The sequence below is a fragment of the Leptidea sinapis genome, chromosome 17, assembly GCF_905404315.1.
Source record: "Leptidea sinapis chromosome 17, ilLepSina1.1, whole genome shotgun sequence".
Classification (NCBI taxonomy): Eukaryota; Metazoa; Arthropoda; class Insecta; order Lepidoptera; family Pieridae; genus Leptidea; species Leptidea sinapis.
This window is the reverse complement of record NC_066281.1, coordinates 6,495,925-6,513,515: the sequence shown is the minus strand read 5'-3', so window position 1 is coordinate 6,513,515 and position 17,591 is coordinate 6,495,925. Positions and strand designations below refer to the sequence as shown.

Genomic DNA, 17,591 nt, shown 5'->3' with positions numbered 1-17,591 from the left:
TGGAGATAGAAGTGAAAGTAGCTCTGACCTTGCCTTTAAGTCTTACTTTAGGAACGCACTGTTTTCTTCGGCAGTCGCAATTGCCGCTAACGTTTTTTCACCACTAGCGTATTCCCACAAATCGTATCTTATGAGAATCGCCTGTGCTTGTAAGCACCAGGTCTTCCTTCCTTCTTCCATTTGCCACTAGATATTCATCCCACGGATAGGGTGGACTAGCGGCTATAGCAATTAATTAAAACGTAAATAATACTTGAAAATATTGTCTTTACTTGTGTATAAGAAAATCAAAGAGTATAATAATGAGAAAATATAAAACATAATGACACCACACATCAAAAGGAAAAGAACATAATACAAATTCAAATGCATTGCATCATAGACAAGTATACGTGGACACCATCACGACCTTACGACACCATGTTATGTACGCTACTGCCACACTCAACTGACGCGACCAGACCAAACATCGTGCTTGCTTGCTTTGATCTGCGTCTCGAGGACACAATCACCTACCAAATCAGTAACTACTAATTATTATATCTCGAACAAACAAAATACACACTACAAAATTAAAATCAACCTGTTTCCTGCCGCCGAATTCCACCTACGCACGACACGCCACAAGTTAGGATATCATCCTCACCATCTGGATGTGCGGCGGTCCTCAACAGTGCGGTTTTCAAGGAGCTTTCTTCCACGTACTACAAAGCTGTGGAATGAGCTTCCTTGTGCGGTGTTTCCGGGACGATACGACATGGCAACGCTCGTGTGATTCCTCTGGTGTTGCAAGAGATTGTGGGCGTCGGTGATCACTTAACAACAGGTGACCTGTACGCTCGTTAGCCCTCCTATTCCATAAAAAAAAAATTACATCCTCTTTGTGAACGAACTGAATATACGTTACCAGGCCATAAAATCCAAAAAAAAAAAAATTATGTCAAAAGTGAAAAGGCGGCGAGAACGAGCTTTATTTTGAACTATTTAAAATCATTTTTTATTATTTAGTTGACAAATTGACATACCTTAACTAAGCTTCCGAATGAAATTTCTCAAGTATCTTGTGTAGTCGGTAGAATATTTGTAGATCAAGGTTGCAGGCAATTATTCTAGCTTCGAAATTATAACCTGTTAAATTAGAGATGGCTGATGAAGATTTCAGTAAACTTTTGCAACAAGCAGAGCAATTAACTACAGAAATAGAGGGAAATGAAGATTTACCTAGAGTTGAACGCTCCCTTGGTCAAGTGCTTGAGGCTTCCAATGAACTCTACTCCAGAGTAATTCAATCTGGTACCAACGACATTCAAGCGTATGTATCGTCTGCTATGTTAATTAATTCATGTACCCCTTTTTACGCTATTTATTCTATATTTCTTTGCAGACATCTTTTATTTGGCTCCAAAGGTATAGATTTACAAAAAATATCTCAAAAATTAGAAACATTGTCATCAAAACGAACATTTGAGCCACTGCAACCTATAGCAGATTCAGATATTGAGAGCTTCCTTAAGAATGAAAGAGAAAATGCTATTTTGTCATTGATTGATGAAGTAAATAAAAATGTAAGCTGTTTATGAAAATGTTGTATGAGCATGTCTTACATACATGTCTTGATAGATAATTGAAATATATTTTTCAGTCATTACAAACAACAGAAGACCAGAAATGGGAACACATGCTTTCAGAATGGAATAAAGAAAAAATAAAGCTAATGAATGCTATGATTGGACCATCTCAAAATTGGTTAGACCTCAAACGCACACCAGAGCCTCCAAGTATTGCAGATACCCCTAAAAAGTTTGGTCATTCAATGCTTGATGACATTGAGGCTGCCTATTCTAGACAAATTCAACAATATAATAAAATGGTGTTCCAAGGTGCTAAGTCAAGAACAGCATTGCACCAAAAGTTCTCCCAAGTTGCTGAAGATAATAATGATCCTGTAAGTTCTAGAACTTTTGCATTAGTTTGGCTAGTTGAGGAACTGGTTTGTTTTAACTTCATTACTCTATAATAGGCTAGAATTAGTAGGGCTTACATTGAATTTGAATTGAGATACCTATAGGTTTTAGCGGGCTGTTTTCCCCACTCAACATCTTATGTGCACCTTTTTTGGGTGAAAGGTTGACAGTGTTACTCATGTCAACACAATTCTACCAGTGAGCCTAGCCGACCCATGATGTTGCTGATGATCTCTGGTAGTGACCCCGGCCTTCCAAGGTATAGTGCCATGTATTCTGCCACCTCTTGATACTCAAGCATGACATGGCCTGTTTCTTCTGCCCCTAAACAGGCTCTGCAAAGAGGGCTGTGTATAACACCCAAAGAAAAACAAGTTCTTATTTAGGAGAGCATGACCTGTTAAAGTCCCAGTTAACCTAAGTTGCTGTCTTCCAAGCCGTCACAGCTTTTGTGACAATGTGGTGTTGATTGCCGGAAGAGACTGTTGTAATGGTGCAGTAATATCTGGAGCCAAACACAATGGCAAATAGAGTTAAAGGCAGATAGGGTTCTGGAGCTACAGCCTTCAATGAGATACGTATATTGCCGACTAACATACAAATTACACTAACAATTATTTTTGGAATTTTTATTTACAGAAAGTTAAAGAAATGTGGGAAATAATTAAAACTATGTCGAATGTTCCTGCTTTGGTTCGAGATGAGGATCCATTAAAAGCCAGAGGAAACCCCACTATTCAGCAATGCCTCATTGCACAAGGGAAAAAGTATTTAGAAAAGAGGTAATTCATATTATATAAGAGTATGGCGGCTGTGGCACAGGCTAATAGAATATCTTATGAGTAGTTTTACCTATTTAATAAGAAATTTTAATTTAAATAATTACTATATTTAACATTAGCATATAAATCAAAAATTCAAATAAACATAAGCTATTTATGACATGTAAAGTTTGATTGAAGTCAAATTGATTTAATTAAATTAATTGTAATATGGAAATGAAATGAAATTTATTTATTGTGTCGAATACAGTATCTATTTAAGATCCTAAATTTATTAAATTGTCTTTTATTAAGCTAATTTATATTAGCATGCAAATTATACTATTGTTACATTTTAGGTATAAGCAATACATGAGTGATGTGGTGAGGGCTAATCCAGGTATAGCCATGAGAGGTGGAGAACCAGGCACATTACCACTGGTACGAGGGTTCCTTGGATTGCGCCTGATAGGGCAGAGCTCGCAAGGCTTAGCTGATGGTGTGGTTGATGACAGACCTCTGTGGCCAATGGTTTACTATTGTTTAAGAAGTGGAGATGCTGGTGCAGCATTGCATTGCTTAAGAAAAGCTGGGTAATGTATCAACAGTTTACTTAAAGGGATTTTTATATAGTGCAGAAACATATATACCTTATATACTTTTATTTATACACTAAACAGCTAACCCCCATTTTCTATAATTGTAAGAAACAAGAACATAATATCAAACACATAATAGTCATCAGATTCAACAACCACATAAAAATTGCAAAATCATGACAGCTCTAACCATAGATAAAACAAAGACAACAAAATATGTAAGAGTGAAAAAGAAGTGTATGTGCTACATATTGATATCTTTGAAATCGGTGCCAAGCCAAATGTAACAGTTAGTACCTACACTCGCCACGCGTGACTTTGAGCGGGATAGCAACAGAGGAATCACAGGAGCGTTGCCGGCCCGTCCCCTTCCTTCGTCCCAGAAACACCGCACAAGGAAGTTCATTCCACAGCTTTGTAGTACGTGGAAGAAAGCTCCTTGAAAACCGCACTGTGGAGGACCGCCACATCCACAAGAATTCGGCTGCTGGAATCAGGTGAAACAGCTCTTCGGAACACTCCGCGTGATAAATGCGGTAGAAGACACACAATGAAGCGATGTACGCAACGCCAAGTGATCCAGCCGTTCACAGAGCACTGGATCCCCGATAATTCGAGCTGCTCTGCGTTCCACGCGGTCAAATGGATCGTGCTGATACTGGGCTGCGCCAGACCAGCGATGACAGCAATACTCCATGTGTGGCCGGACCTGCGCTTTGTACAGCGCTTGAATATGGGCCAGATTGAAGTATTGCCGTGCTATTTATGACGCCCAGTTCCTTCGAAGCCAATTTGGCTTTGTTCTCCAGATGGCCGCGGATATGGCAATCGCTCGAGACCCACTATTCCGATACTAGGCGAGGCTATAAGGGTAGTGCTGTCGAAGAGCGGTGATATTACAAACAGTGTTTTTTATAGTGGTAAATGCTGTGTCCAAAGGTGTCCAACATATCATAGATATGCAGAAGAAACATTGTGGGAGATAGCACACAGCCTTGGGGTACTTCAGCGTTCACGGGCTTGGGATTCAAGCAATAACCGTCGACAATGACCTGTATGCTGCGCCCAGTGAGGAAGCTGGAGGTCCACTTGCATAAGCTCTCGGGAAGCACAAACGATGGAAGTTTTGAGAGGAGCGCCTTGTGCCATACACGATCAAAGGCCTTCGGTATATCCTAACTAAGGCTAACTGCCAGGCCTTCCCCCCTTGCTTTCGATAGCCGCTGCTCATCTATGTATTAGGTATACCAGAAGATAACCCATGCGAAACATAGCGGCACTAAGCCGCTACTTCACGCCGGTATTCTATGCGAGTGTGGAAATTAACCCGGACGAGTCTGGCCCGATTTTGCTGACGTCATAAGACAGCGGCGTGACTCTCCCACTTCTGAAAAGCCCTTAGTTGCCTCTAAGATACCCTTGGGCCTGGGACTCCCCTATTCTTCTTACGCCCCGGGGAAGCACAGGGCAATGCTAAGATAGATTGATTTTCTAATTTTAAACCTGAAACAAATTAAAATGCTGTTAGACTATAAAGCACATCCACAATTCATAATATGAACAAAACACATAATATTATCAATAATTTAATTGAAATGTGATATTGACAGTGGTAAAAAAAATACAATATCACAATCACCCACACAACACATACAATGGGTTAGTGTTGTTATTATAACAAAGAAAAAACAATGTGTTGGACTCACATACTCAAAAAAACACTTAAAACAATAAAAATATAAGATTCAATTAAACAATTCAATCAATCAATGAATATCGTATGGGGTGCAAAGAGAATTTAAACACTATGTTTAAGAGACGGAAGTGCTGTAGAAAATGATGAGAAATGTCGCTTTTATGAAACAATTAATAAATCTTGATACCAACATAATCACTTAGTGACATAATAGCAGAACTGCCAATATAGGAAATCAATGTAAGGGTTATAATCAATCCATATTTTTTATCGGTAGTTCACTATACTAAACAAATATAATATATATATATATACAAGGCCAGCAACACTCCTGTGATTCCTCTGGTGTTGCAAGAGAACGTGGGCGGTGGTGATCACTTAACACCAGGTGACCCGTACGCTCGTTTGTCCTCCTATTCCATAAAAAAAGGTATATATATTCTTATATCGACAGTTACATTAATATAAATGTGATCTAATTTTAAGGTTCCCTTTGTTAATTTGAAGATGGACCTAAGACAAGTACAACTGGTTTAGACTAGGGATACGTGTTAGTTATCTCAAAGATAAAAACAATTTACATAATTAATATTTTTTTAATATAATTTCTTATGTGTTGTTTAGTAGTTGCGGTTTTGACAGTCTTTGGTTTTTGTTTTTCAGATGTTGCAATAAATGGTTTTGATGTCGTAGAATCTGAAATAAGAACAGTATACATATTAACAGAAATTACTTTACCCTAATTTTTAGGCTTTAAATAATTAAAGTGAAACTTTTATTATATCGTCTCAAACTTTTTCGTGTGTGTGTTGCATGTCGCGTGACGGTCGGGCGACGCCTATAGTTCGCAGCAGATGACCGTGTAGTGTATAGACTATTTATTACTCATTTGTGCCATTGCTATTTTGTTTGTTTTTGTCAGTGTTTAATGTAAATGTTGTTATTTATTATTATAAAATTAAGATTGGTAAAGCGATTTTTATACCCTTAACAGAATATCATTCCAAAAATATTTAGTTAAATGTCTATAATGTGAAAAAAAGTTTCATTTTTACCATGGTTTCATAAAACCACACAGTCCTTTTTATATTATTTATATATTTAAATAATATATTAAAAAGGATTTTGAAGGTTTAATTTAATTAATTAATGAAACTTATAAACTATTTTAAGATCAATAAACTTATTGAACAAAAATATAGATACCTACCATAAATATGAAAGAAATAAATAAAAATAAATTTAACATTAATTAATAATAAAATATCGACTGTTGATAAAAAAGTGTCAAATAGGTTATAACATTATAATTTTTACTTTATTATATTATGAATTTAATTAATATTCTATCACTTTTAATCACCTTAAGCATTATTTATTAGCTTAAAGGGTAATTTAGCTATGAAAACTCTCCAACTTCCATCTGACCGGCCAGATTTTAAACTACGTATTTGACAAGTTTTTCTTTACATTGTATAGCTTAGAAATGTCTTACAAATTTACTCTTCAAATAATTAAGCAATTTCCGCTAAATAATACACGAATAAAGTAAAAGAAAACGACAATTCGTACCAAAAATTGTTAACAGTCACTTTTATTTTGAATGAATGACATATAATCACATGTCACTCAAACCAAAACAAACAAAAGAGTCGAATATATGTTAGAGCGAGACAGCGTTTGCCGCCATTATTTTTAGTACGCGTTTCATACATTTTGAAGTCAAGATAGTTGCGCCAGGCTGATGGGGTTTCTTAAGGGCTTGCTTTTAATTAATATCCTATATTTTATTTTGTACATCAAAAGAGATCTTGCCACTGTTTTCTTTATTTATTTCCTAAATATTCAATGTCTTCTAACTGCATTGAGTTAAACAATTCTATTTTATCTTTATTAAATTGATTTGTATTTTTTTTTTAATTTAGTCGAGAGCATGAGGAGTTCATAGCAGCTCTGGAAGAACACATGAGAAATCCCGAGAAGGCTTTGAGTGAGAAATTACAAACAGCTGTTAACTTCCAGTATAGGATTCAAGTTAGAAATTCAACAGATCCATATAAAAGAGCTGTAAGTAACTATTTACATATAAATAATTAGGATAGATCAAGTTGTATTTCAACTTGAGTTTTTTTATGATTTACATTTGAGAATTTCTATTAGACATTGTTGTTGTCTTGTTCTTCCATTTCCTTGCTCCATAGATTATGTAAAACAATTGTTTTGACCTTTCGGTTCATATTGTTAACCATAGAATGTAATTTTATTTGCCTACCGGACAGGCTACGCCTAGTGTAGGGACCAAATATGATGTAATATTATGTGATAAAGTGACTGTATACAATAAATAAATAAATGAATAAAAAAATGTATACTGGCATTACCGGGGCCCCATCACTGTGAAAGAGCTGAGTTGCAGAGTGCACAAGTGAATGGACGCTGACGATGAACTTCGGTTTTTTTTTATTTATTTTTTTAGGGAAACGAGCGTACGGGTCACCTGTTGTTAAGTGATAACCGCCGCCCACAATCTCTTGCAACACCAGAGGAATCACAGGAGCGTTGCCGGCCTTTAAGGAAGGTGTACACGCTTTTTTTGAAGGTACCCATGTCGTATCGTCCCGGAAACACCGCACAAGGAAGTTCATTCCACAGCTTTGTAGTACGTGGAAGAAAGCTCCTTGAATACTGCACTGTGGAGGAACGTCACACATCCAGATGGTGAGGATGATAACCTAACTTGTGGCGTGTCGTGCGAAGGTGGAATTCGGCGGCAGGAATCAGGTTAAACAGCTCTTCGGAACACTCCGCGTGATAAATGCGGTAGAAGACGCACAATGAAGCGACGTCACTCCAGCCGTTCACAGAGCACTGGGTCCCCGACAATTCGAGCCGCTCTGCGTTGCACGCGGTCAAATGGATCGAGCTGATACTGGGGTGCGCCAGACCAGAGATGACAGCAATACTCCATGTGTGGCCGGACCTGCGCTTTGTAGAGCGCTAGTATGTGGGCCGGCTTGAAGTATTGCCGTGCTCTACTGTCTCTAATTTAATATTTTTATTGTTTACTTTCGCTCCAGGCTTGTATTAAGTAACACATATTCTAATATTATTGTAATTAGTGATTTGTGTAATAAATAATAATTTTTAAAAAGACATTTTATGATCGTCCGAACATAACTCTGGTGAAGCTGTAGGTAATTATATTGAGTTAAAAGAGTGTTCATGAGTTTTTTGCTACTTCTTCTCATTAAAACTCACACAAATAATCATAACATAATCATCACAATTATTTGATTTATGCGAGTTGTTTATTTTTAGGTTTATTGTGTAATAGGCTGCTGTGATGTGAGTGATGAACATGCTGAAGTGGCAAAAACTGCAGACGATTATCTGTGGCTCAAGCTGTCTATCATTAAAACACGATTAGGAAATGAATCGGAGACCTTCTCGTACTCTGATTTGCAGAAATTGATACTAGAGGAATATGGTCAGTTAACAAAATATTTTGTATTCCTTTTATGTTGAAAACAAATTATCAATTTCGATTAAATTTTAATACTATTTCAGTTCCGACACAGTATTATGAAGTGGTTAATTTATATTCATTTTCTTTTAACAACCGCCGCCCACGTTATCTTGCAACATCAGAGGATTCACAAGAGCGTTGTCGGCCTTTAAGGAAGGTGTACGCGCTTTTTTGAAGCTTATTCATGTCGTATCGTCCCGGAAACACCGCGCAAGGAATCTCATTCCACATCTTTGTAGTACGTGGAAGATTTTGAAGAATAGAAGAATTTGTGGCGTGTCGTGCGAAGGTGGAATTCGGCGACAGGAATCAGGTTAAACAGCTCTTCGGAACACTCCCCGTGATAAATGCGGTAGAAGACACACAACGAAGCGACGTCTCTACGCAACGCCAAGTGATCCAGCCGTTCACAGAGCACTGGGTCCGCGGCAATTCGAGCTGCTCTGCGTTGCACGCGGTCAAATGGATCGTGCTGATACTGGGGTGCGCCAGACCAGAGATAACGGCAATACTCCATATAAATACCAGTGGGAGACTATAGAAGACGAAGTTTCTCCTGGCACTGGTCGACGATTCCCCGAGAGAGACCCGCATGGCCCGTGTATATGGCATCTACCCGTGCTGTCGTCTGCATAGCAATGTATGTTGGAGGTGTCTAACATGTTTGATATGCAGACTCTTCCACTTGTAAATGTGTAATAATACATGTATATGACGGGTCATGGCCAGTCACATGATCAGGGTCCTCGTGGCTGTTGATCACGACATTAAGTAAAACACTGTCTTACAAACATACCGTATAATAATCAGAAACAAACATTACAATCGTAATAGTTATTTGTGCAACTGTTGTGTAATAAACCTTGTAATACAACACGAATGTAGCTTTATAACACACACGAAGCCGAGTGTGATAATAGTATCACGCGAGTGTTTTACCTAATTATCAACAGTTCCATACAAGACTTTATTGATATCCATAATATAAATCCTCTATAAACGATTCTGAAACAGTTAGCTTACTGCTAACATTAAAAAAGCCAATCCTGATAACCATTACATCATCCAAACGAGTGTTGTATTGAAAAAATATGGTATAATGTTGTAATGAATTTCATTACAACACTCGTTTGTTATAAGGACATTCGGTGTTTTAATGTTGGCAATAAGCTAACTGTTTTAGATACTTTAATAGAGCATTTAAAGCATGGGTGTAGATAAAAGAAGGTACACTTCACAAACACATTAGTAACGATGAGGTAATAGGTACGTGGTGTTCCCGGCACGTTCTGTGACAGTTGTTCCCTGACCGTCAGCTCGGCGCTCGGCCGGCGCCTGCTCTCGTCCGCACTCTCACCGCACGCCAATTACACCCGAGCTAAGACGAATATCGAATGATCTTCGTACTCTCTTCTTGGCTCGACGTTCTTGACGGCATATAAATGAGCAAGTAACTCTGTTCATTACATAAATACATAGCCTCAATTTTTTTCTCCATCAATCGCATGTCGCATTACAGACGTCCGAGAGTCAAGTTGAATCATTAATTTCAAGTACAAGGTGTCAAGACAGGTTGGCCGAGAGAGGGAGTGTGGGTTCGAACCCCACACCTGACAAAGGTTTTTTATTAAATTATATTTATATTTTATGAATAAATTAATCATAAAATATATCTGTTTTTTTTTTTTCTTTTGACTACTAGTAATGATAATATAATAATTTGTTATATTGTTTCACTTGCATTGTAATTTCATAAAACCACACAGTTGCTTTTTTTGTTATTATTTTGACGAATTCTGACGAAACTTAGTACCTATGGCCATTTTATCCAGAAAATAATAATTATTCAAACCCCCATGATAAATTTTTATATATTAACTTGATTATTGATAAAAACACTAATGTGTGGCACCAAAGTGTTTTATTTTAAGTATATTATTGCATTCTGCAAAATTTTATTCACAACTATAATTATATAATATTTTTCAGGAGAAACACATTATCATGCATACGAGAAACCACTTGTATACTTCCAAGTGTTAACATTAACCGGACAATTTGAGCCAGCCATCGAGTTTCTGTCAAGGATACCAAGGCAGGTGCATTTATATTATTAATTTATAATGTTAAAATAATATATTTTGTCAATTTTGCGATTCATCGAACTGTGCTTGAATAAAAATAATAATCGGACAACAGCAAGGCAGACAGTAATCCATACATTTTCAGATTTTTCTCTATAGTTGTAGTATAAGACAGCATTACTTGCCAAATTTCATAGTTCTAAGCTACTTGGCTATCGCACCCTCTTGTCAAAATAATTTTTTACTGCTCGCGAAAGATATAATAGCTGCATTCGAATGTAATATCTATTACAAAGCTATATATTCCTCTACATTGTATTTTAACACACCAACAGATAAGAGTTTGAATAGGAGTTAGGACACGCTGAGGCGGCAGACTAATAAAATAAAATTAATGACTTGCAATTAAAATCTTCTCGTCCCGTGTGTCTGAAGACGACGGTTTTCAACCAATGTGTGATGGCAGTGATGCCTTACGGTACGTAGACGTGGTCGCTAACTATGGGCCATATGAGAAAGGTCATTTTCGCTCAGAGGGCAATGGAAAGGCTCTGGTCGGTGTTTTCCTGTGAGATCGAATAAGAAATGAGGAGATCCGTAGTAGAACCAAAGTCGCATTGCCCAGATGATTGCGATACTGAAATGACAATGGGCAGAGCACATAGTTCATTCGGACAGATGGCCGTTAGGGCAGTAAAGTCCTCGAAGACGCAGTGTTGGTAGGCCCCCACAAGATGGACCGACGATCTGGTCAAGATATATAGCTGGAATACGTTGGATGAGGGCAGCGCAGGACCCACCATAGTGGAGATCTTTGGGGGAGGCCTTTGAGCAGTTGTGGACGTCTTCCTGCTGATATGGTGATGACGATCACTTACTTGCTAGCCATCAAAATTAGGGTTGCCACGGGTGGAATGGAATTTGGTGACATTCTCTATACTGATAAAGTGACTAGTAAGTAAGTTGCTGAGTAAGTTCATTTTATTTTTCAATATAGATATCAAGTTCATGGTGTTCACATGGCTCTGGCGCTACACGACATGTTCCTGCTCGGAACTCCCCGTAATGTGCAAGCACCTTTATGTAAGTAACCACATACTGTTTTACTACTTATTGGGAAGAGCGTAGCTAGAATTTTGCTATAGGCAAGGTCCCCCTGATGGGACGCTGGATTACATCCTTCTAGAAAAGGCCTTTTTTAAGTGTGGTTGTGGGTAGTTGTTTATTGTACAATCAAAAAAATTTAGCATTTTAGTAAATAGTATTTGAAGGACTTCCCTTTTAAGTTCGCAGAACCTGTGTTAGGGAAGACCGCTCTTTCCAACGGATAAGAATGCTTACACATTTAACAAAAACATAAATTATACTTAAATACATCAATCTTAAGCATAAAATAAACAACTAAAAATGGTTTCAATATTGAAGGTAGATTAATATTTGCGTGGCTCACACTAAACTTGTAAATAATATACCTACATAAAAACACTTGTCATCGTCTCAAGAATGTGCGACCACTGTAACTATGAACTAAGGTAATTTGTAGTTTTACGAATATGTCAATGTCAATACCTTGAAACAATAGAGTTTTTGGTATGATGGTTTGGTTTGAAGGTTCTTGAGCATAGCATATATCCCTGGGTGACCTTTATTGTAGTTTGTAGTGGACAGGGCATATCATTTATCCTTGGGTGACCACTTACTCGTCTCGTCACTTCTTCTCATATAAAAATATGAAATATATTTTCCATTGAAGACAAAGATTACTTAAAGTATTTATAAATATTTAATATATTTTACTTTTTTTTTAATTTATGAAGATGTTCTAATGTTTTTTTTTATTATAATTGAGTGTATATCTGTTCTATAAAGTAATTATAATTGATTGTATTCTCTAACGATTCCTTGTTTCAATTCCAGTGTCAGTCGATACGGACGACCCGATACCACTCCGACGACTCAACTTGGCGAGACTGTTACTCTTGTACGTGAGGAAGTTTGAGCTCACCGACCCCGTGGACGCCTTGCACTATTACTTCTTCTTGAGGTAAACTGTCAGACATTCTACCATAGGGTCCATGAACATCCTTGCACCTTTCCCATTTCTAACAGAGATACGGCAAGATAGAAAAGGCAAGCGTATCTATAGTTACAGTAACTGATTTTGATTGACAAGTCGTCTACAGTCAGCCACGGTTGGAATTAGCATTTCAATATAGGTAACGCATTATCGGGGTGGCAGCTCGTCTATACGATACTAAATTCTAAGTATCCATTATCATTTTTTCTAAAAAGACGCGTATGTATATATATGTATAGCTACAGATTTACTGCAACGTCCATTTCAGTGACACGAACTCACTAGATTTCACCCATCCAAAAAGTGCCTAACTACACTGAGTATGGTCATAAGTAAATACAATTAAAAATAAACAAAATATTACATTTATTTATTTATTTATAGGACAACCAGTAGTTGTTACATTCTAATACGCTTAAAATATATCAAATGTTAACAAATAATGAGTTGAATGTATAACAAATTAAGGTGTCACAACATGCACAGTCTTTGCTTCCGTGACACCAAGAAAACAATAATATAAAATCAAGATACGAATATGAAAAGAAGAAAAAAGAAGAAGAAGAATTTTAATCATATTTTGGCGCCTAACAATCTCGTATTTTTTTTTTAAAAGCAGGTAAAGAATCTTTAAAAATATCTACTTCACCACAGATGGAGTTATAAGTTCTTGATAGACGTGGTATGGGAGAAAATTGCTTAAGGTTAGTTTTGGCAAATGGCTGATGGAACAGGCCAGCTCCGACCTGCGCACGCCTTGGTACTCCGCGGGGAACTCGTAAGCTGATGGAGTGCACGAGTGATGGACTGTCGAGCTGATTTCTAATTATTTTGTATAAAAATATTAGATCTAGCATTTGTCGTCGAACAGAAAGACTTTTCAAGTTAAAGTGTCTCAACTTATCGCAGTACGATGGCAATTGCTTATGTACCCTACAAGAAAAAGCAAGGTGCCATAAGAACAGTTTTTGAATGCGTTCAACTCTTAATTGATGAATGTTGTATTGAGGAGACCAAACGATGCTACAGTATACTAGATTACTGCGCACATAAGCATTATACAGGGTTATTTTAGTTGTTGGATTGCGGAATTTTTTACAGTTACGGATGATGAAGCCTAGCATTTTTGAAGATTTATTAATAACATTATCAATATGAGGCAGAAACGTTAGTTTGTTATAAAAAAAACCCCTAAGTCTCTAATATCAGTTTTATCCTCTAGAGCTAAACCATTAATGCTATATTGACTTCTGAGTATACCGCGGTATTTGAATTTGGAATCTACCATTTTTGTACGATTGTTGATTGAGTTTTCTCATTTTGACGCCAATACATTGTCCAATATATTGCGATATTAAAGCGGAGTGGGGTGATAAAGAGAACCGAATCGCTGTGATTGCATTACAAAATGAAGGTATGGAGCCAAGTGCAATTTTTAAAACTCTCCATACGCTTGGTATTAGTAAAATGTTTGTGTACCGGGCTATTAATAGGTGCAATTAGATCTCCTCTGTTTGTGACAGAAAAAGATATGGCCGTCCACGTTGTGTTCGTACGAAAAAGATGGCCAAAGCAGTAAGAGAATTCGAAAAAATCCTGTCCGAAAGCCAATTTTTATCTAGGGAGATGAAGAAGAATGAAGTACCTAGAAACATGTTGCGTATTTTAAAAGATCACTTTCAGCCTATAAGAGACATACTGGTCATTTCTTAACTGATAATTTAAAAATGAATAGGATAGTAAGATCGAAAGAACTGCTGAAGCGGTACGCAAAGGAAGGTCATAGAAACATTTTGTTTACGGATGAGATTTTTTTTACAATTGAGCAACACTTTAACATACAAAATCATTTATGCTCAAAGCTCTAATGAAGCTTCGTAATTTGTCGACAGAGTAAGAATTCAGTAAAGAGTTCAATTCAATTTCAAATATTCTTTATTACAAATAAGATTAATTACAGACTTATTAGCTAGTATGTGTAACCTAGTTAATAAATATAATAATATTTTAAAATACATATTTTTTAAAAGTGCCAAGACTCATTTAAAATTTATAAAAAGAAATTATTACAATAAAGTTACATAAAGGACATATAATAATAAAGTTACATGAAGGACATCAGTAAAGGGTGCGCACTATCCGACTTCAGTGATGGTTTGTTGAGGTATCAGCTATCAAAGAGTGACTGTGCCATACTTTTGTGAAAAAGGTATCAAAACATCGGCACAAGTGTATCAAAGTACCATTCTTGAGAAGGTAGTTATTCCCCTTAACAACACCATGTTCAAATATTTATCATGTGCGCAAGTTCCATAAGTTTTTCCCTCACCAAAGTAACCTACCCGATTGAACCGGGAATTGAACCCGCTACACGAGAAAAAAATACCCTGTAGCTTATAAAATGTTACTAATTGAAAAGCTTCATCATAAGGCTTTTTTTGCTACATAATATAGCATCGGAAATAAAAAGAAGACCATGAATTTTAACATTTCATGCAAAAATTTGTTAACAAAAATGAAAAGCTAACATGCCGTAAGGATATACAACTGACATTATGATGTTCGATTCCCAGTTCACTTAGGTAATTATTTTAAAATCTATGAGTGTGGTTTTAAATTTTTTTTTTTTTTATAATAAAGTCATCTTACAGTAAAATGTTACAACATTCACCCTCCCTGTATGTGTCATAGCCATGGGATGTGGGATGCTGTATAATGTGGTGTGTTTCCTGTTTGCTCGTTCGAATTATTAAAATTTAATTACTTGCTTAATTAAAACAATTAACATTCTTGTAGGAACCTCAAGGATCCGAGTGGCAAGAACCTATTCATGTGCTGTTGTACGGACTTAGCGCTGGAGAGCAGAGACTATGAGATGTTGTTCGGTCGAGTTGATTCTGTCACAGGCATTAGAAGCACGGGCCTGTTGGACCAATTCAATAGCCCGCAGATTGACAGCAAGGTACTATCTTTCAATTAATACATTTATTTATTTTCTATTAAGACAAAAACTTACGTTGATACCTTAGTTCTAAAGTGTTACAAGTCCGACATTCAGTAAGTTTCAGATAAGTATGAGAAATTGTTCCTTAAACAATAACCCACCATTACCACAGAGAAACAAGTTGATATGTGAATGTAGTTTATTTTGGTTGTGGATCGGACTGGCAGGTTGGAGCTTACCGGAACACTACAATTAGAAATGGTCAACAGATTCAAATACCTGGGCTCTGAAATCTGCAACGATGGTTCTTGCAAGGGAGAGATTCGTCGTAGGATCGGCATGGCAAAAGTCGCCATGTCACAATTAGAGAAAATATGGAAGAGTAGAACCATCAGCATAAAAACCAAGACCAATCTTGTGCGTTCACTGGTGTTTTCCATTTTCATATATGGCGCTGAAACATGGACTTTAAAGAAAGCCGACCGAAAACGATGCCTTCGAAATGTGGTGCTGGAGAAGGATGTTGGGCATACCTTTGACAGCACACCGAACTAATGTGTCGATCCTGAAACGGCTGGGCATTGTGACTAGGCTCTCTACCATCTGCTTGCGTAGGGTCCTAGAATATTTCGGTCACATCGCCAGAAGGGATGAAGACAACCTGGAGAGACTGGTGGTAACAGGGAATGTGGAGGGAAGGAGCCCCATGCGATGGACCGATCAGATTCGCACTGCCCTTGAAACTACTGTCCACGACGCTTTACACTCTGCTTCCGACAGGGGCAGATGGCGGCAAATAATACGCAAAAAAGTACTCTGTCGAGATGATCACGCCCCTCAGCACTGAGGAAACCGACGCGAGGAGGATGATTTCTTCATAAGTCTAGAATATTTTTGTCTCTCACAGTAACAATTCGAGTTGTTTTCTTTTGGAAGCCTTTACTGAAATGTTACTTTTTAGAACTGAGTTATCAACATGAGAGTACCTACTAGTTATATTTAAAATGTTTGTATGATTTATTAAATATCCAGTACAAATAAGTGGGATTTACTAAGAGTTGGTGGTTTACATACATTATAATGGAATATAGTATAATAAAGGCCCACAACACATTTCTTGACACCTGTTGTTGATGATGTCCACGGGTGGTTGCCTCGACTCTCCCCATCCCGTGAGCCTCTTGCTCGTTTGCCCCCTCATATGTTAAAAAAAGACAAATACGAGTAAACAAGCTTATTCGCAAATTACAAAGTAGCAAGACTTGTTTGAAGAACGCGGGGAGATGACACACTTTAATAATGATGGCAGGGTTAATGTGAATCGAAATTATGTCTAATACAACGAGTGTGTTAACTGTCAATTTTTTTTTTAATGATAATAAGGGACGAGACGAGCAAGACGTTCAGCTGATGGTAATTGATACGCCCTGCCCATTACAAGGCAGTGCCGCTCAGGAGTCTTGAAAAACTCAAAAATTTTGAGCGGCACTACAATTGCGCTCGTCACCTTGAGACATAAGATGTTAAGTCTCATTTGCCCAGTAATTTCACTAGCTTCGACGCCCTTTGGACCGAAACGCAGTAATGCTTACATATTACTGCTTCACGGCAGAAATAGGCGCCGTTGTGGTACCCATAATCTAGCCGGCATCCTGTGCAAAGGAGCCTCCCACTGGTGTTACTGCTTCACGGCAGAAATAGGCGCCGTTGTGGTACCCATAATCTAGCCGGCATCCTGTGCAAAGGAGGCTAATGGCTTAGATAATTTATAAGATACAACAACTGATAAAACAGGCCAGGAATAATAGTTTAGTGTGCGTGACAAGCTACGTCTTACACTCGCGATTTGTGTGACCCTTTGTGTTAGTGTGCCTGAATTGCTCAAAATAGAAGTTAGTTCTAAAATATATTTTTTTCGACGTTTTCACAGCTGTCATAGT

At 37.4% G+C, this 17,591-nt stretch overlaps 1 protein-coding gene across 1 annotated transcript in view; it reads left to right on the top strand.

Moving 5' to 3' along the window:
- The first annotated feature begins 934 nt into the window (after positions 1-934).
- Positions 935-17,591, top strand: part of LOC126969211 (nuclear pore complex protein Nup93-like) — a 43,059-nt gene continuing 26,402 nt past the window's right edge. Inside the window, exons 1-11 of the mRNA XM_050814538.1 lie at positions 935-1,312; positions 1,385-1,565; positions 1,643-1,945; positions 2,604-2,746; positions 3,085-3,318; positions 6,946-7,087; positions 8,339-8,507; positions 10,536-10,641; positions 11,628-11,713; positions 12,548-12,674; positions 15,504-15,669. Coding sequence (XP_050670495.1) covers positions 1,143-1,312; positions 1,385-1,565; positions 1,643-1,945; positions 2,604-2,746; positions 3,085-3,318; positions 6,946-7,087; positions 8,339-8,507; positions 10,536-10,641; positions 11,628-11,713; positions 12,548-12,674; positions 15,504-15,669 — 1,827 coding nt within the window. The 5' untranslated portion in view covers positions 935-1,142. The remainder of the gene's footprint in view (positions 1,313-1,384; positions 1,566-1,642; positions 1,946-2,603; positions 2,747-3,084; positions 3,319-6,945; positions 7,088-8,338; positions 8,508-10,535; positions 10,642-11,627; positions 11,714-12,547; positions 12,675-15,503; positions 15,670-17,591) is intronic.